The sequence below is a fragment of the Delphinus delphis genome, chromosome 1 (genome assembly GCF_949987515.2).
Source record: "Delphinus delphis chromosome 1, mDelDel1.2, whole genome shotgun sequence".
Lineage (NCBI taxonomy): Eukaryota > Metazoa > Chordata > Mammalia > Artiodactyla > Delphinidae > Delphinus > Delphinus delphis.
Window position 1 is genome coordinate 155,558,085 of NC_082683.1, and position 20,650 is coordinate 155,578,734.

Sequence of the window (20,650 nt, forward strand, 5' to 3'; positions counted from 1 at the left end):
CCTGAAATTAACACATATAACCGTATCTACTTGTACAATTAGGCTCTGGAATAATTATAAACCAGTAAAACCTAAGTAAAAAAACCACAGCAAGCATAAAGATCTCAAATTATGCTACACTTATTTGGAGCAAGCAGTTAAAAGATCACCTTGTAGGGCTTCCCTGGTGGCGCAGTGGTTGAGAGTCCGCCTGCCGATGCAGGGGACGCGGGTTCGTGCCCCGGTCAGGGAGGATCCCACATGCCGTGGAGCGGCTGGGCCCGTGAGCCACGGCCGCTGGGCCTGCGCATCCGGAGCCTGTGCTCCGCAACGGGAGAGGCCACAAGAGTGAGAGGCCCGCGTACCGCAAAAAAAAAAAAAAAGATCACCTTGTAAAACTTCCAAGTTGGAAACAGGGGCAGCTTGTATTAATTTTAAAATTTACAAATGCCCCTATTCTCATATTTAGGCATATATATTCCTTTTAGGTTTTGTTAAACCTAATCCATGAACGTAAGAATAGAAACATGGATTATCAATGATGAATGAGTATAGCTTTCTTGAATTCAACAAACCAATGGCAAGAATCACATTTAGGATGTGACAGAATGAACTTAGCATCTCCTCCTCCTTTTTTAATAATGTGGCTAAAAGAAAATCTGAACATAATAATTAAAAAATAGCGGTGTTATCAAAAGAATGAAACTGGACTCCTATCTTAACACCACTCACAAAAATTAACTCAAAATATATTAAAGACTTAAATGTAAGATCTGCAACTGTCAAATTCTATGGAGAAAACACAGAGAAAAAAATCACCTTGACATCGGTCTGGGCAATGATTTTTTGGATATGACACCAAAAGGCAGGCAACAAAAACAAAAATAAACAAGTGGGTCAGCATCAAACTAAAAAGCTTCCTTTTGCAAAGGAAACAGTCAACAAAATGGAAAGGCAACCTACAGAATGGGAGAGAATATTTACGAACCATATATCCAATAAGGGGTTAATAGCTAAAATACATAAATAAGAAACTCACACAACTCAGTTAAAAAAAAAAACAAATAACCTAATTAAAAAAATAGGCAAAAGACCTGAATAGACATTTTTCCAACGAAGACATACAAATCGTCAACAGGTACCTGAAAAGGTGCTCAACATTACTAATCATGAGGGAAATGCAGATCAAAATGACAAAAAGATGTCACTTCACACGTTAGGATGGCTTTTATATAAAAGCCAAGAGATATGGTGAGAATGTAGAGAAAAGAGATATGGTAAGAATGTAGAGAAAAGGGAACCCTTATGTACAGTTGGTTGGAATGTAAATTGGTGCAACCACTGTGGAAAACAGTATGGAGATTACTAAAAATAAATTTAAAATAGAGATACCATATGATTCAGCAGTCCCACTTCTGGGTACATATCCAAAAGAAACAAAAATCAATATCTTGAAGAGATATCTGCACTCCCATGTTCTTTGCAGCATTATTCACAACAGCAAAGATATCAGATCAAACCTAAGAGTCTGTCGATGGATGACTTGGTAAAGAAGATGTGTGCATGCACACATACACACACAAACACACAATGGAATATATTATTCAGCCATGAGCAATAAGGAAATCCTGCCATTTGTAACAACATGGATGAATCTAGAGGACATTATTCTAACTGAAATAAGCCAGAGCAAGAAAGACAAATACTATGTTGTCTCGCTTAACTCTGGAATCTAAAAAAAAATTAAAAAGTCAAATTCATAGAAACAGAGAGTAGAATGATAGGTACCAGGGACTGGGCAGGTGGTTGTGTTTGGGAGAGATAGGGCAATGGTGGTCAAAGGGTACAAACCTTCAGTTATAAGATGAGTAAGTTCTAAAGCAGGTGGCATAACCCTCCTAGAATTCAGACAATGCTACAAAGCTACAGGAATCAAAATGGCGAGGTACTGGCACAAAACAGACATACGGATCAATGGAACAGAATAGAGAGCCCAGAAATAAACCCACACACCTACGGTCAATTAATCTTCAACAAAGGAGGCAAGTATATACAAGGGGAAAAAGTCTCTTCAGCAAGTGATGTTGGGAAATTTGAAGAAACGCAAATAAATCAATGAAGCTAGAACACACCCTCACACCATACACAAAAATAAACTCAAAAAAGCTTAGGGCTTCCTTGGTGGCGCAGTGGTTGAGAATCTGCCTGCTAATGCAGGGGACAGGGGTTCGAGCCCTGGTCTGGGAGGATCCCACATGCCGTGGAGCAACTGGGCCCGTGAGCCACAACTACTGAGCCTGCGCGTCTGGAGCCTGTGCTCCGCAACAAGAGAGGCCGCGACAGTGAGAGGCCCGTGCACTGCGATGAAGAGTGGCCCCTGCTTGCCACAACTAGAGAAAGCCCTCACACAGAAACGAAGACGCAACACAGCAAAAATAAATAAATTAATTAATCAACTCCTACCCCCAACATCTTCTTTTAAAAAAAAAAAAAAAGCTTAAAGACTTAAACATAAGATATGACACCATAGGGCTTCCCTGGTGGTGCAGTGGTTGAGAGTCCGCCTGCCAATGCAGGGGATACGGGTTCGTGCCCCGGTCCGGGAAGATCCCACATGCCACGGAGCGGCTAGGCCCGTGAGCCATGGCCGCTGAGCCTGCGCGTCCAGAGCCTGTTGCTCCGCAATGGGAGAGGCCACAACAGTGAGAGGCCCGCGTACCGCAAAAAAAAAAAAAAAAAAAAGATATGACACCATAAAACTCCTAGAAGAAATCATAGGCAAAACATTCTCTGACATAAATTGTACCAATGTTTTCTTATGGCAGTCTCCCAAGGCAATAGAAATAAAAGCAAAAATAAACAAATGGGACCTAATCAAACTTACAAGCTTTTGCACAGCAAAGGAGACCATAAACAAAATGAGAAGACAACCCTCAGAATGGGAGAAAATATTTGCAAACGATGCGACTCACAAGGGTTTAATTTTCAAAATATACAAAGAGCTCATAAAACTCAATAACGACAACAAAAAAAACAGAGACCAATCAAAAAATGAGCAGAAGACCTAAACAGACATTTCTCCAAAGAAGAAATACAGATGGCCAATGAAAAGATGCTCAACATCAATAATTATAAGAGAATTCAAATCAAAACTACAATGAGGTACCACCTCACACCAGTCAGAATGGCCATCATTAAAAAGTCTACAAATAACAAATGCTAGAGAGGGTGTGGAGCAAAGGGAACTCTCGTACACTGTTGGTGAGAATGTAAGTGGGTGCAGCCACTGTGGAAAACAGTATGGAGGTTCCTCAGAAAACTAAAAATAGAATTACCATATGATCCAGCAATCCCATTCCTGGGCACATACCCAGACAAAACTATAATTCAAAAAATACGTGAACCCCTATGTTCATAGTAGCACTATTCACAATAGCCAAGACATGAAAACAACCTAAACGCCCATCAACAGACGAATGGATAAAGAAGATGTGGTACATATATACAATGGAGTACTTCTCAGCCATAAAAAAGAATGAAATAATGCCATTTACAGCAACATGGATGCAACTAGAGATTATCATACTAAGTGAATTCAGAAAGAGAAAGACAAATACCATATTATATCACTTATATGTGGAATCTAAAATACGACACAAATGACCCTATCTATGAAACAGAAACATACTCACAGTCATAGAGAACAGACTTTTGGTTGCCAAGTTGGAGGGGGGCAGGGGAGGGATGAATTGGGAGGTTGCAGTTAGCAGATGTAAGCTATTATATATAGAATGGTTAAACAACAAGGTCCTACTGTATAGCACAGGGAGCTATATTCAGTATCCTATGATAAACCATAGTGGAAAAGAATATAAAAAAAGAATGCATATATATATATATATATATATATATATATATATATATATATATATATATATATATAACTGGATCACTTTTCTGTACAGCAGAAATTAATACCACATTATAAATCAACTATACTTTAGTTAAAAAAATAAGATGAGTAAGTTCTGTAGATCTAATGTACAGCACAGTGACTACAGTTAATGATACTGTATTGCACACTTAAAATTTGCTAAGAGAATAGATCTTAAACATTCTCACAACAAAAAAGAAAAAAAAGTAACTCTGTAAGGTGATGGATGTTTTAATTAACCTGAATGTGTAATCATTTCACAGCATCAATGTATATCAAATCATCACACTGTACCATTCAAATATATACAATTTTATTTGTTGACTATATCTCAAAAAAGCTGAAGGAAAAAAAAATAGCTTTCACTGACAAATAGAAATGTTTGCATATTTCTTCTCCATAGGTCAAGCTCTGCATTGTGAAGTATTCTGTGAGCACGCTGATGAATAATGAGAAATTGGTACTACTTGTACAATATTTACAATGTGCAGATTGCATTCCTATGAGATACCTTCTCAATAGCTAGCATTTGTGGCATTAGAAAAATAGTATCACCCAGATGTAGCTCTATCAACTATTAAACTATTTTGTAGTAATCTTTTTTCTAAAATTTTTAGCAGATAATTGGAAATTAAAATCAGGCATTAAGGGATAATGTTTAATTTCAAAGCTGTTTGCCCTTCTGATGTGAAACAACCTCTATATTTTACATGTTTATAAACCTGAAATCAAAGTATTTTCTCTTTGTTAAAACCATATTCTCTTTATCAAGCAATATTTTAGAGTTATATCAGAGTAGTTACTATGTAAAGCTTGATCCCCAAATCTGAACCATTTTGAAAAGTATAAATGATATATTTAATACACATAATTGTTAATTTTCACCTCTTGTTTTACAACAGGTTATTAAACAACCATGGAGACATAAAATATAATTAATTATTTATTTAAAAAATTGAGTTATTAAGAAAAATGAAAGTGCAATAGTCATTTCAAATATTAAAATTCTGACTTAAATGAATAAGATTTAGGCACAAGGAAATGCCAATTAAATATTTACTGTTTGTTCAATGTTTTGTGGGGAGGAAGCCAAAATGAGCTGAAGATGCCCAAAGGGTATGCATTAGGATCCTGTTGCTATTGTTTATTCACCAACATGGGGTAAGGCTATGTCTAATTAGTTCACCTGCTTGGCATAGGGTGCTAATGAGGGAAAGTTGGGGTCAGTTTTACTCAGAGCACAGACTGTTTGAGCCAGTTACGCAGTGAGTCTATGACTTTATTTACAAAGGTAGCAGATGAGGGAATGTGGAGGGCTGAGGGCTATCAGAGTGGCTGAGAGTCCTCTCAAAGGGCATACTTTGTATTCCCTTCACAAAGAATAACAGAAATGAAACAATGTGGATGAAAAGCTTGAGAAATCTAGAAGTTTAATTTTTAAATCTCACACAGAAGATTGGAAGGTTATTTATGTATCTAGTATCTATCTATCATCTAAAGAAGCCAAAGAGGAAAGAAAATTCCAAACATATTAACGTTCTGGCTAATCAAAACAAAAGCCCATAAAATAGTTCTGTTATGAGCTCCTCAGAGATGTTGCAAGCATCTATAGGCAGCATAGTCTAAGCTCTAGGTTTCATCATCCAAGGTTTGCACGCTCAGGAAAGAAGGGAGTGGGAGGAAAAGACATGTTTGATTCTAACAAACTGAAAGCTTGAAACACTAGCTGAACCAGGGCTGGGGTAAGACTCTGAAGCCTAGCATGAGCCTGACATCAGAAAAGACAGGCATGGTAAGGGGGTGCCCCAAGCTCTAGGATGAATTTCTTTCTGTTGCTGTATAACTGGGCTGGTCATCAGCAATGAGGAAAATCAAAACAGCATTTAGTGACAATTTAACCTACGAGTTAAAGTTGTTATTTATATGGGCCATTTCTTAGCAGATGTCAGTAGGAAAAATCACCCCAGCCTTTGCAGGTCCCTTTACTTTTACCACCAAGTGTTTTCTATTCCTCTGCTTTTCAAAATCAAGCTTTCATGACTACCTCTTCTCTTGTCATTTGGGTTGCAATTTCATCATGCTGTATATCTAGAACTATGATTCCTGGTAACTTCTATGTTGACCTCAGGAGACTGTCTCTTCTCCGGTGTATTTCAGGTTTCTGATTTCATTATATTGTTTTCCTATAGAACCTTCATATAAAAAACTGATTTGCGGGGGCTTCCCTGGTGGCGCAGTGGTTGAGAGTCTGCCTGCCGATGCAGGGGACACGGGTTCGTGCCCCAGTCCGGAAAGATCCCACATGCCGCGGAGCGGCTGGGCCCGTGAGCCATGGCCGCTGAGCCTGCGCGTCCGGAGCCTGTGCTCCGCTATGGGAGAGGCCACAACAGTGAGAGGCCCGCGTACCGAAAAAAAAAAAAAAAAAAAAAAACCAAAAAACCCACAACTGATTTGCATAACCTCTTTCCTATTTCAGGTAATAGAGCAGGGTTTTTCTTGTTTGTTTGTTTTGATAGGAACACTTCCTATCATTGGATGCTCTAGCCATGAAGAGTTCTGTTGAAGACATCCCTGTTTCCTAATAGCCAGTCCAGCTTGGATTTTCTGAATTTCTACTTACTCAGTATGCTCACTGCACTACAAAGAAGCCCCATTAAAAGAGGTTTGGTTTAGAATCTACCTCCCTCGGTGTGGTATTAGGAGAGGTCGAGTTTAACTTAATTATTAAAGGGTTTCTAAGTTGAATTTTCTTTTTTTTGAATTTTCTAATTTATTGTTGAATTCTAAAGTAACCCTCATTACTGTACTGCCACTGATTCTGAAACAGTTTTCACATTTTAACATCTTTGACATTGGGATGCATCTTATTGTTTTAGGTGGGGTGGCAGTTGTGACAGAGTTGTCACTTCATAGTCTTGGTTGTTATTCCTGGTGGCATGACAGGGGCCCCAAAGGTTTATCAATATTCAGTCAACAAACCACTTAAGAGCCTTTTGAGGAAGGAGTATGAGGCCTGCTTACTGTCAGAATATCTTCCTTTGACATTTTTGAGTAAGCTTTGAAAACAAGCAGAATGAACATCTACTTAGAAAAAGAGACATTAGCAGAGAATCTGTTTCTTAAAGTTACAGAGTAATAAACATCAATGCTTTTTATGGTGCAGAGATAATAGTGAGTAGAAAATATGGGCATCAATGACCCAGACACAGAAAGTGATTCAGAAAAACTGGACTCTGTGTAGATGTTTTAAGAATTCCTTGATCAGTTTATTTCACTTATATCAGTCTTCTCTACCAAACTGTGAATTCTCTGAAATCAGGAGGGCTCATGCATTATCAATTAAAGATAGAAAATTAGTCAATTTTCTATCTTTAAAGTCCAGCTTGCTCGCATCTGTCAGATATTCAAGGAATGGTTGTTGAATAAATAATGAATGAACAATGGAAGAAAAAAAATGGTAAGAGCAACTAGGGAAAAGAGAGGAAGTCTAAAGGAAAATATTAAGGGTAAGGCTTATAAGGGACCTTGAAGGATGAAAAGGAGCTTGAGGGAGGGTATTTCAGGCACAGGGAAAAGCATGTTTTAGGAAACAGCCCTGAAAAAGTACATGTGTTTAGGAAATCACAACTAGTTTTCACATACTTGGAAAATAAACAACAAGAATGGTAAGAATGAAACTGAAAAGGGAGATTTCAGATCCTGAACGATTTCAAATGTTTTCTTTTTTCTTTTTTAAAGAAGTGTAGACTTTATTTCTAGGTCACTGATTCTAATCTTTTATGCCTTTAATTTCACTAGTCATTTTATTAAAGAATTATGTGATAATGAACAAGTAAAAGCCTGTCTTTTTCCTAAAACAAAATTATTTTCTGACTTTATTTATTTTTAATATTTGGTAGACTACTGGCAAATATTTTAATCATATATATAAAGTACACTGAATTGCTATGGTTTTGAAAGACAAACAAAAAATGATTCTTTCTAATTATAAATTTCATTGCAACAAAGCTATAAAATACAAAGTAGTCAGGGGGAATGAATGGGTGGAGCACAGATGATTTTTAAGGCAGTGAGAATACCCTGTATGATATTACAGTGGTGGATATATGTCATTATACATTTGTCCACATTCATAGGATATATAACACCAAGATTGAACCCTAAGGTAAAATGGATTTGGGGTGATCATGATGTGTCAATACAGGTTCATCCTTGGTGAAAAATATACTGTTGGGAAAGTGGTGTTGATAATGCAGGAGGCAATGCATGTGTGGGGTAGGCAGTACACAGGAAATCTCTGTACATTCCTCTTAATTTTGTTGTAAACCTAAAACTCCTCTAAAAACAGGCTTCAAAAATACAGTAGTATTGTTGAGCAATATATTTTGCTTATGACTAAAAGACATAGCCAAAAATAAAAATTTTACTAATAGTATAAATTTTCAGTAATATTGTTGTGATGTTACAAGTATCAGATTTGATGAAAAACGGGACATCAAAGGCATTTGCTGGGAGGCATGAGCAGGGGGAACAGGACTTAAGAGATATGTCACAGTTACTTCCTAGCAAGCTAAATGTTGGTAGCAGAGGGCATACCCCACTTGAAGGTGGATATGGAGAAAGAAACAGAGGATTCCAATGACAATATTACACCTTATTTAGCTTGTCTTTGAGGCCTACCAGTTAGGATTATGCATTAGGCAATGAGAAGCCACTTTACATATACTCCACTTTTGGCTATGATGAAGTAGCTTTTAGACTGACACTCTGGCCAAGACAACTTTAAGAGCTGATGAAATACAGAAACAAAACTGAAAAGTTATATAATGGCATCACATTAACAGGCCTAAAGATTTATAAAGTAAATTTATTTCTACAAATAAAAATGTATAAAGTAATTTTCCACAAATTTCAAATGTTTGAAATCATAGAGTATATTCTTCTGACCATAGTGAAGATAACAAAAAGATAAATAGAACAATCTTTCAAATGTTTAGAGATCAAGGATTACAATTCTAAATAAACCATGGTTCAAAGTAGCAATTAAAGTAGAAATTAGAAACCTTTTTGAACTGAAAAATACTTTAGTAATTTTGTCATATCAAAAACTTGAGAGATGTAGCTAAAACAGTGGTAAGAGGCCTTGCCATGTTTATGGAGTAGAAGACTCAATACTGTCAATGTCAATTCTCCCGAAGTTTATCTAAAGAGTCAACATAATTCTAATAAAAATTTCAGCATTTTTGTGACAAACTGATTCCAAATTTTATTTTTAAATCTGAAGGGCCAAGAATAACTAACACAGTTTTAAAGATGAAAAACAAAGATGAAAAAATTACACCACCTGATTTAACATGTATTATAAAGCCACAGTAAATAAACAATGTGGTATTTGTCCTAAGATAGATAAGTAGCCTAACTGGAATGTAATACATAGGGAGTATAGAAACGGACCCAAACACATAGTCACCCAATTTTCAACAAGGATGCCTCTGAAATGCAGTGAAGAAAAAAATTTGTTTTTAGTAAACGGCTTTCCATATAAATAAAAACTGATCTTCAACCCTGCTTCACCTCATATATAAAAAGTAAGTCCAGATCTAAATAGAATTAACTCTGAAAGGTAAAACAATACAGAATTTAGAACACAACAAATGAGGATATCTTTATGACTTTGTGATGACAAATATTTTTTATACAGGATGCAATGAGCACCAACAATAAAGGAGTACTTAATAAACTGGATTTCATTAAAATTAAGACCTTCTATTTATCTAAAGACACCATTAGAAGAGTGGAAAAACAAGCTTCAAATGGGAGAAGATAATTGAAATACGTATAGCCAAAAAAGGATTCAAATCCAGCCTATTAATCAAGAATAGGCCAATAAAAAAAAATAAAATAACAACGGGCACAATACTTGAACAGGCACTTCAACAAAGAAGATATAGAAATGGTCAATAAGTATATGAGAAGATGCTCAACATCATTAGTCATCAGGGAAAAAAAAATTAAAGTCACGTCATGCTACATATCCATCAGGATGGCTAAAATAAAAAAGACAAAGAATGCCAGATTTTGTGAGAATATGGAGCAAATGAAACTTTCATGTGTTGTCTGTGGTGGTGTAAACTGGTATAACCACTTTGGAAGATGACGGGCAATGTCTATTGAAGTTGAACATACATAGCCTGTGATGTCGGCAATTCCGCTCCTGGTAAATATCGAAAGAAATGAGTATAAACAGGCACCAAAAAGACATACAAGAATGGTCATAGCACCATATTATTTACAATAACAAAAAAGTGGGAAAAATCCAAATGTCCATCATCAGTAGAATCCATAAATTATATTTACATGATGGAATACCATATAAAAATGTAAAAGGGTAAACTACTTTTATACACAACATATATGGATCTTATAAAATTGAGCAAAAGAATCCAGATATGAAAGAGTATGTACTTAATAAGTCAATTTATATAAAATTCAAAAAAAGCACAAATATAATCTATAATGGCAGAAGTTGAAATAGTGGTCAGCTGTGCAGAAGATACTGACTTCAAAGGGTAATGAAAACATTTCCTGAGACATCTGCAATGCTGTACATCACGATCTGTGAAGGGATTATTCAGAAGTGTTTACTTCATAAAAATTCCTAGAGCTATACACTTAATACTGTGCTCTTCGTTGCAGGTATGATATTTCTCAGTTAAAAGGTGTATGTAACACTCGGGCATACTCATACACACACCCGATTTAGGTGGGGATGTGAGCTGATAATAATCATGTTGTGGAGGATCCCTTTGGTAGCTGCATGGAGATCAGATGGTGGGAGGGTGAGAAGATCAGAAGTTGGGAAGAGAGAAAGTAGCTGTGGCTAGGTCTGGGCAAGGTATTAAATACCTGCACTAGGGCAGGTGTAGCTGAGAAGGGACTGTAATATCTAGGAGAGAGACTCAGGGGCAGATCCTATAGAATCTGGCCTGTTAGATGTGAAGAATGAGAGTGTGGAGTGAGTGGGCGGTTGGAAATTCAGTAAAGGAAGCTGCTGTTGGAGCTACTGAGCGAGGGGAAGGGGTATGCAGGTTAACACGCTGCCTATGAGATGCTATTGGGGGATACAAGTGGAGATGGTGAGCAAGTGAAATTAGGAAAACTGATCAGTGAAACTCTGAATTTACAGGGAGACTTGTCTAGAATGAAATCCCTGCCGGGGTTTAAGGACTTCAAGGAGGTTGGGTTTCAAAAGCACCCCACCTTCCAGACACAGGGTGAGACCTTGGAGGATTATCTTCTGACTTCTGAGTCAAGGAGTGGGGAGCATGTGGCACAGTGACTAACCTGCAATCTCACCCCACTCATGGAGGGCTCTGTGGCCTTGGGCCACCTCACATCTCCAGCCCACTGTGCCTTCGCTGGGCCAATGTCTGCACTAAATCTTTACCATTTCCTGGGGAAGCCTCACTCTTGTTCTTTTTCACAATAAATTTGATTAACTTCTAAACTCAGTAACTCCTTCACAGCTGAAGTAGCTCATGGCTAGTCTCACACTTATCTGTTTTTTTGTGGACTATTTCTGGACAAACCTTCCTGGAACTTTACCAAAAGACTAGGAACTCTCCCTAAAGAAATTTAAAGATAACCCCAAAGCAAAGTATTCCAACACAGATTTAAAACGGTTTCATAAAAATATCAGTTTTTCTTAAATGCACTGTGATTATATACTATGTCTCTGCCACAGGGTGAGAGCAGAGAAATACAAAAACTGCATTTTAAAGATGCATATATATTACACCTATGTGCATTAATAAAAGCCAGATAGGCTCACTCTAGGTACATAGGGAATAGCTGTGAGAACCCTGGGTCCTGTTTATTGTTCTCCCATTGTGAAGGAAAACCATTTTCTTATTTTGATAAGAACTCCTATTAGACATTAACAAAGCCTGAGCTGTACTGACATATGCATATACTTGTGAAATTCAAACACTTCTTTTGTGTGAGAAGCACTGACTATAATGAAACTTTAATTCATAGTTCACAATAGAAATGTAAGCAAGGACTTTATCTATAAATTCATTAATTGCTATTCCCTGTCTAAAGTAGCCAAATACTCAGCAGCAACTAAAAAAGGCTGTCATACCCCCAGTACTGCCTAGTTTTAACTTTTGGTTGAGTTTATAAGGTTTAGAATGGCTATGGCAAGGAACAGAACTATGGATGTACAGTCAAGAAGCAACTGAAGTCTCAGGCTATATCCCTATCTTCCTAACTCATCTGCTTTTTACCCTTCTGGGGTAATCAAACCCCAAGGACATGCAAGTAGCTTCCATGAGAAAAATCATCTGCAAATACAGGCAAATACAGGCACTCAGAGTTAGCCTAAAGTAATCCACTCCTAAATATGCGTCAGATAACAAATTTTCAGAGAAATTCAATTTACAGTGGGAACCCAATTTCATATTTTTTAAACAGTTTAAGTATTCATACATTTCTAATCCATGTTGGTTGTATCTGTCAATCCACTGAACTAGGTATTTTCTAGTTTTTCAAGTATATTGTGCTGTGCTCAAGTAGCAGGGTGAAGCTTTCAGACCTAGCAATAACTCATGTAAGTTTTCTTTATTTTCCCATGCATAGAAAATAGAATGTGCATGGTGGTAAGCCCACATGCCTGGCCAAGCTTTTGTCTTCTCTATGTTATTTTCTTTTCATAGGCTTTATCACTTTCCATTTTTCTTCTGCAGAAGGAAAGGCCACCTGGGCTCACTTACTTGCCTCATAGTCTGTTCCATTTTTTAGAAAGTATTTTATTTTCACTTACTGATGTAGGGAAGATGACAAGCAAAAATGCCCAATATGTTTAAACAGCACACATGTGAGATGCAGTATCATCAGGTGAAACACTGACACTCACTGGGGCCAACACCTTGTCCTCTCCCGGGGACACCCAGCATCTTGAACATTTTCACTGGCTCACACCTGCCAATTTCTTTCATAGGCTTACAGTTTGGATAGTAAATTCAGGGTGAAATTTTTTGATAAATCAGTAAAAACTTTTTGTGAGAGTTCAGTTAGTAAAGATACAGGAAAATTAAGAAATTTATTTTATAATTATCCTCAGTGTTGTGAGACAAATTGCAAAGTGGCCATACAAATGATGATCTCCTGTGGAATTGTCTTAAAAGTTGTGAATTAGGCAGTGTTTCATAGACTCCTACATCTGACTATATTATTTCAAAGAATATATGTAGCATGAGGAGAATTTCCATTTGATGGTCAAGAGAAAAGCAGAAATACAATGTTTGTTCTGATAAGAAGTGGCTCTTCTCTCTAATCACATCACTGAAGTGTTCAGAGAGGGAAAGATTCTTCTTTCCAGTTAATTATCATCTAATGGCTAGTAAATTATTTTGCATAAGCTAATATGCAACAACACTATTTAAAAAATCCCAGTAGAATTAACTAATTAGTTCTCTCATTTAAAGGCTTTAATCAAGCTGTTTTTCCAAGGAGAAATAAGAAGTGCACTAAGTCAAGTGTGTTGATTATAAAGAAATCATGTACTGCTCTATGTAGAATTAAAGGTACCAGAACAGAACACCCAGAGGTAGAGTACCATGTCAACCTTGGCCTTACCCTTTGATTTCAAGGCTTCTAATACCTTTGAATCAGCTGTTACATCACTCACTAGCTTGATTTCAACATTTTGAGAAGTCAGTTGGAGCAACTTTTCGAAAAGACGTTGACCCTAGAAAAAATATTCAGAACCAAAGTCAGAAAACCTAAAAGTATGCTATTTTAAATAGGAATAAATAAACATTGAAAATTAAAACTATTCATTCAAATTTTAAAAGGCAAGCACTTCAGCCCTTGGCAGCACTTCATAAATTCAAGAGTTTATGGAAATAGAGTAGTAGTAGGAACACAGATTACATTGTTTTTTTGAGTATTGTGCAATTCAACAATTATTGCAATAGTCATTTCAATGCTACAATGCAAATCTACTCTTCTTTTACTTTTTCATGAACTCAAATTATCTACACGTGAAGAGGCAGAGAATATTAAACAGTTGTGATTGGACCCAGAAAGACCTGGATTCCAGCTGGTTTTCCAATTTACAAACTCCATTTCTTAATCTCATTAATTTCCAGTTTCTTCTTCAGTAAAAGATAGATAATATTAGTATTTACTTTAAAAGGTTTTTGTGAGAATTAAGAGATAGTAGTAGGTAAGTATCCTTTAAGTGTTAGCCATTATGGGGGGAATCATGACTACTTATCAGGGATTTGCCTAAATTCACCTTCTTGTTTAAAACGTATTTTACTGAATTCAACTTATGGTCTGCCTAGAAATCTATAATTATTAGCCCAGCATAAAAATAACTGAAAAAAATAAAAAGTAAAGGCTTTCCTTATAAGATTTTCACAAACATAATTTTTATAGTAAAATTTTTTTTTTAATCTCAGGGACACTCTGAATAGTGGTAGGTCCATAGCTATTATATCATCTTAGGTAAGTGGATTGCAACATTATCCTTTTTATTTTCTCTTGTGTGTTTTCATAGACTCCTCATTATCATAAGAGGGAACTGGTCTTCTTTTATTGGTTCTTCAGAATGTTGTTATTCAGCCACAAACTCAAATGCCTTCGGAGGCTAAACAGGCAATAAGGCTTTGGTATTAATGGCCCCAAGTGGCAGAGTCTTATCTTACTTTGATAAGAATGGATTATTGATAATGATCATGTAGAAAGTATTTGAAGACTGAAAAGAGAAAATGGATGAAATGTAGATGTACAGCAGTGATTCCTGCAATTCAGCCTTAGAAAAGAAAGAAGCCAAAGATCAAAACCCTAAAGCTTTGGAATATTAAGGAGGAGGGAGCTGGTATGCCAGTGCTAGGGCGACAGCTGACAGCAGGGAGGAGCGTCTGCATAATCCAGCCATGCTCCTGCCTAGAGCTGGTGCAGTATAGCCTAAGCTCCATAATCCTTGGAAGTTAGAGAAAAGAGGAGTTGCACCCCATGTCAGGCATGGAGGCTTCCTTTTTGTCTAACTAAGTGTGCTGATAAAGGTTGCCCAAAGTAGAACTCACCAAAAGTGACCAAATTACTTTGCATGCAAAGCGTGGAGGCAGCCTCCCCACAAAGCAGGTATTCCTATGAGGTACGTAGAATGAGTGCATCAGCCAGTTGCAAATTACTTTTTTAATAAAGAGGTGAGAGGGAAAGAGGGAAGGAGAGAGAAAGAGAGATATGAAGAGATAGAGGGAGAAGGATAAGGAAAAAAACAGCTGCTGATTTGCTGATTTCAGGGTCTACATAAATTTCAAATTTACTATGGAGAAATGAGGGCTTGGCAGTGAGAGGCTCAGACACTGGATGTGAGGGAAGATGCACTTGGTGGGGCTTTGTGGATTTTCCTGCAGAGCTGCCACCAACACAACCTCCTCCCTGTGAGCTTTGTCACTCTGCCGAGTTGTGCACTATACTCTTGTCACACACCCTTGAAGGTTTGGTGATGCCTACATAGTCCAGATTTCTAGAGCCCAGACTCATGGTCATCTCACAGTCACATAAATCGTTTGTATTTTTCACTTTCACAAAGGGAAAGGATGTATGTACTTTGTGTGTTATGTAAGTCCCCACAGTTAGTGAGCCAGTATTTTTAAAGACTTTCTTTTTTTTTTTTTTTTTTTTGATATGGACCATTTTTAAAGTCTTTATTGAACCTGTTACAATATTGCTTCTGCTTTATGTTTTGCTTTTTTGGCTGCAACGCATGTGAGATCTTAGCTCTCGGACCAGGGATCAAAACCACACCCCCTGCATTGGAAGGCAAAGTCTTAACCACTGGACCGCCAGGGAAGTCTCGAGCCAGTATTTTTAAACAAATGCTTTTATTTTTGCTCTTAGTTAACAATAAATTTAGCACAAATGAAACATAAGAGATCTTCTAACCTATCTGTACTTCTGGCTCTGAGCCTTAAATTTATCTCACTGTGTTATTTTTGTGAGATTTAAAATGAAGACCAGAACTATCAAACATGAATGAAAATAGAAACTCCAAAAGCTACAGATAGTAGCAGACTGTCACTAAATAAAGCTTATTTTTACTTCAATATGTGCTGATTACTTACACCAAGGAGTCTTAAAATTTTTAAATATAGTGCTCACTGTAATGAACTTGTGCTGGGGTAGAACTTCTATACTTGGGCTTGAGGCAGAAGTTCTATTAAATTTCCCCTGTTTTCAGTGTCTTACCTCCCAGTCCACCCATTTTTGCTAGGACATTCAAAATGTAATTATTTCAAAGGTATGAAACACTTATTCTATGCTGAGATCTGCAGTAAGGCCCACTGCTCTCTGAGTTAAATTTACTCATCATGTTTTCGTAAAGGAATAACAAAAGTCCCTTGGCTTTTAAACATCAGCAGTTTAAAGACTTGCTCTTTCTGGTGAGAAACATTAGCTAACATTTTAAACTTAAATAAATCATCTTGAAGTTAGCTAGTGGCTCAGGCACATTGACCTACTTTAAGCCATTTTTTTCCAATGTCTGCAAAAACCTTATGATAGACAGTACAATCCTGGACAGAGAGCTGTACCGCAAGGAAAGAGATCCAGCTCAGCCCCTTTGTGACTCTGAAGAGGCTGCTTAACCTAAGAGAGTAGGGGTTATAAATACTGCCTATTTCTGTTGACCCAAAACAACTCATAGGCAGGATGAAATGCCACAATAAAATGTGAAGGGGAAAAACAAAAATACCAAAGAGAAATCAGAAGATAGTCCTCTGATAGGACTAAAAAAAAAAGTCCTCTGGCTGGACTAAAACTCTACGATTTTAGAGCTAAATTAGAAGAGTAATTAAAGAACACTGTTGAGGCCCAAATTAGTGGCCCAAAGACCAAATGGAAGAAATATCTCAAAGCACAAACATGCATGCACACACACATACACAAAAGTATAAGGGTGACGAGGGGAGAAAAGGGTGATCGATAAATTGAAGATATATAACATGTGGCTAATAGGTGTATTAGAAGAGAAAAAGAGACAAAAAGAATACGTTTGTAAATAACAGAAGAAAAAAGTGTCCAACTTGAGGAAAGACATAGATTTACATGTTGGAAAGATAACTGAAGATGGAGGCAAATGTAATGTGGAAAGTCACATCTAGGCACATTCTGTAGAATTAATCAACACCAAGGAGAGAGAGGAATTCTTACAAACTCCCGGCCCAAAACAGAACAAAACAAAAAGGTACCTATCAAGGAAAATGGATCAGACTGGCGTGGAGCTAACCATCGGCAACACTAAACCAGCACTTGGTGGTGACAGACTGTGGAAGAAAAAGAGTGAAGCCCAGGAGTGCTTTACCCAGTCAAGGATTTTACCTGCCAGCGGGAAAGAAAAAAATATTTGCAGATATATACAGGTTTAGAGACTGTATTACCTACGTAACCCATATGAGGAACATATTCAATGAAGAGCTCTAACCAAACAGTAAATAACACTAAAAGCCATCAAGGAGGATGAAGGAAAGAAGAAATAATTGGTTATCAATGTGATATGAATATGTGTTTGATGTACTTGCTAGGACACTTTATAGGGGAAGGCCTACTAAGAATCTATTACATGGCATTCCCAGTGCTATTACCCTAAAGGGACTGAAAATTGATTCTTTCCGGTGTGAGTGTAGAGATGTGTGTGTAGATGAAAGTTACTCTTTTTTATTAATAAAACATAGATATACATACAGTAAATATGCAATATATCTCTGGTATTAAAATTTCATGGTGGGGGCAGGATTAGGAAAAAATGTCTAAACATTTCCCAAGTAAGGTGATAATGAAAAAAAGGTTGAGAAACACTGATCTACAACAAATTGGATAAAGGATCTCAGTAAAAATTAGAATAAGAGCTGAGGAGGGCTTAAAAGGACTAGATGGGAAAAAGGTCATAGTAATGGAACTGACAGTTATAAACTGGTATGTACCAAACAGCATAGTGGCTAAATACATAAAGCAAAAGGTAATAAAAAGGCAATTAAACTACCAACTACCACTGGGCTTCCTTGGTGGCGCAGTGGTTGAGAGTCTGCCTGCTGATGCAGGGGACACAGGTTCGTGCCCCGGTCCGGGAAGATCCCACATGCCGCGGAGCGGCTGGGCCGTTGAGCCATGGCTGCTGAGCCTGCGTGTCCAGAGCCTGTGCTCCTCAATGGGAGAGGCCACAACAGTGAGAGGCCCGCATACCGCAAAAAAAAACAAAACAGAAACAAAAACAAAAAAACAAACACTACCACTTTAAAATATGTCTTTCAAGCCTGGGTAGATCTAATAGAAAATAAATGAGGATATATGAAAATTAAATAATACAATCAATAAACTTGATTATGTGTACATTTATATATTTTTCATTTTATATATCAAGCCCCTCAAAACAATATTTGTCTGTGGAACATTTATAAAAAAAACCTTCCTGTAACTGCCATTAAGAAAACTTGAACAATGGTTAAAATGAAATATTCTACAGGCTTCATTCTCTGCTCATAATGTAACAAAATGAGAGACACACCATTAACATGTAACTCATAAAACAAATCTTAACTACTTGAACATTTTAAAACTCACTCTTAGATTATCCTTACATCAAAAGAGAAAAGAAATGTGAATTTTTCTATTCTCTAGGAAACTATGAACAGTTGAGTTCTTCATAGCAAAACCATGAAATGAAGAAATATTTGGTGTCAGAGAGAAATTTTTAACTGTAAATGTCTTCAGTATTATTAAAAATGAACCATAGAGTCATAGTAATCATATTAATATGGTAGTGGCATAGGAATGGATAAACAGACAAGGGGACTTACAGAGAATCCAGAAATAGTACTACACATGATTTTTATTTAAAACATGCTATTTTAATTCAGTCTGAAAGAGGTGAAGTGGTTTAATCTGGCACAAGTGGAAGATACCTCTATATTACACTACATAGAAAAATATATTCTCAGGAAGAATAAGGATACACCAACACTTTCAAGAAAATCTGGGCAACTACATCTACAGTCTTGGAGTGGTAAAAACCTTAATCACGCTGTAGGAGGCTAAATAATGGCCTCCAAAGATGTCAGGTCCTAATCTGGAAACTGTCAACGAAGTAGAATCTTTGCAGATGTGATTAAATTAAAGGTTTTGAGATAAGGAGATTATCCTGGATTATTTGAGTGAGCCCTAAAGGCAATCGTAGTAGAGATAGGCAGAAGGGACTCTGACACACCCAGAGGAGGAGGGAGTGTGAACATGGAGCAGGCAGATTTGAAGATCCTGGCCTTGAGGACTGGGGTGACATAGCAGCAGGCGAAGGGATGCCAGCAGCTACCAGAAGCTGGAAGGGGTAAGGAGTGTATTCTCCCCTAGAACATGGTGGCTACCCTCTGGAGGGAGCACCCCTCTGCTGACACCTTGGCTTTGGCCCAGTAAAACTAATTTCAGACTTCTGGCTTCCAGAACTGCAAGAGAATAAATTTCTGTTATTTTAAGCCACAGTGTGTGCTAATCTGTTGCACTGGCCACAGAAAACTAATAAACAAGCCAGCTATATAGAAGTAATAAAAGATATATAGAACTATAAAAGTAAAAAAAAATTATAGAGCAAAAGATACCACAAAGTTAATGAAAAACAGTAAAAGTCTGGAATAAATATTTGTTATGCAAATGAGAAACAAAGAGTTAACAGCTGTACCCTACAAAAATAAATTAAAAATTAGTAAGAAAAGGCCAATAGCCCAACCAAACGTGGGCAAAATATAGATTAGACAAGCCTAAGAAGAGCAAGCCTACATGGCTAGCAGACATAAAGAGATGCTTTATGTTGACGAGAGAAGCATGACACAAAGCAATATAGAGATCTCTCTTTGCACTCAAAGAGACAAGAAATAATTTATGAGTGGCAGCATTTACTCTTGTCAACGATTTGGGGAAAGAGTACTCTAACATATTGCTTCCTTCCACACAGGAATCTCACATCTAGAGGCCCATCCCAAAGAAACAAAGGCACCAAAATATGCGTGTGCGCTTATGATTATATATCTTAGGTATGCTATCATGATACACACACACACACACACACACACACACACAGGATAAAAAGTTTAAATCAGAGTAAAAAGGGACATAAGGACTGATTAAACACTTGATGATACAGTCATGAGAAAACAAGATTTAGCATTTATTTGAAGATACAGTGTCCTTTTTTTTTTTTTCTTGCAGTACGCGGGCCTCTCACTGTTGTGGCCTCTCTCATTGCGGAGCACAGGCTCCGGACGCGCAGGCTCAGCGGCCATGGCTCACGGGCCCAGCCGCTCCGCGGCATGTGGGATCTTCCCGGACCGGGGCACAAACCCGTGTCCCCTGCATCGGCAGGCGGACTCTCAACCACTGCGCCACCAGGGAAGCCTGATACAGTGTCCTTTTAAAGCAATACACTTGCCTTGACTTTTTTTAAATTTGTGACTTAACAGACAAAACCACACATGCATCAACCCCTCTTGACTCAATTTGTTAGTTCATTTATTTAACCAGTCAGTATTATCTATAAGATTGACCTCTTATTTATTTACTATATTTACTGAAATTTTTTGTTACTATACTTACTGAAAAAAGTTTTCTTCAGTTTAGAACACATACTAAAATTTTCTTATTTACTTATTATATTTACTGAAATACACAAAGTTTGCC

The 20,650-nt window shown here is 37.2% G+C and overlaps 1 protein-coding gene across 1 annotated transcript in view; it reads right to left on the reverse strand.

The window, feature by feature from the left end:
* PLD5 (phospholipase D family member 5) overlaps positions 1–20,650 on the reverse strand; it is a 493,927-nt gene that overhangs the window by 173,680 nt on the left and 299,597 nt on the right. Inside the window, exon 4 of the mRNA XM_060010723.1 lies at positions 13,553–13,664. Coding sequence (XP_059866706.1) covers positions 13,553–13,664 — 112 coding nt within the window. The remainder of the gene's footprint in view (positions 1–13,552; positions 13,665–20,650) is intronic.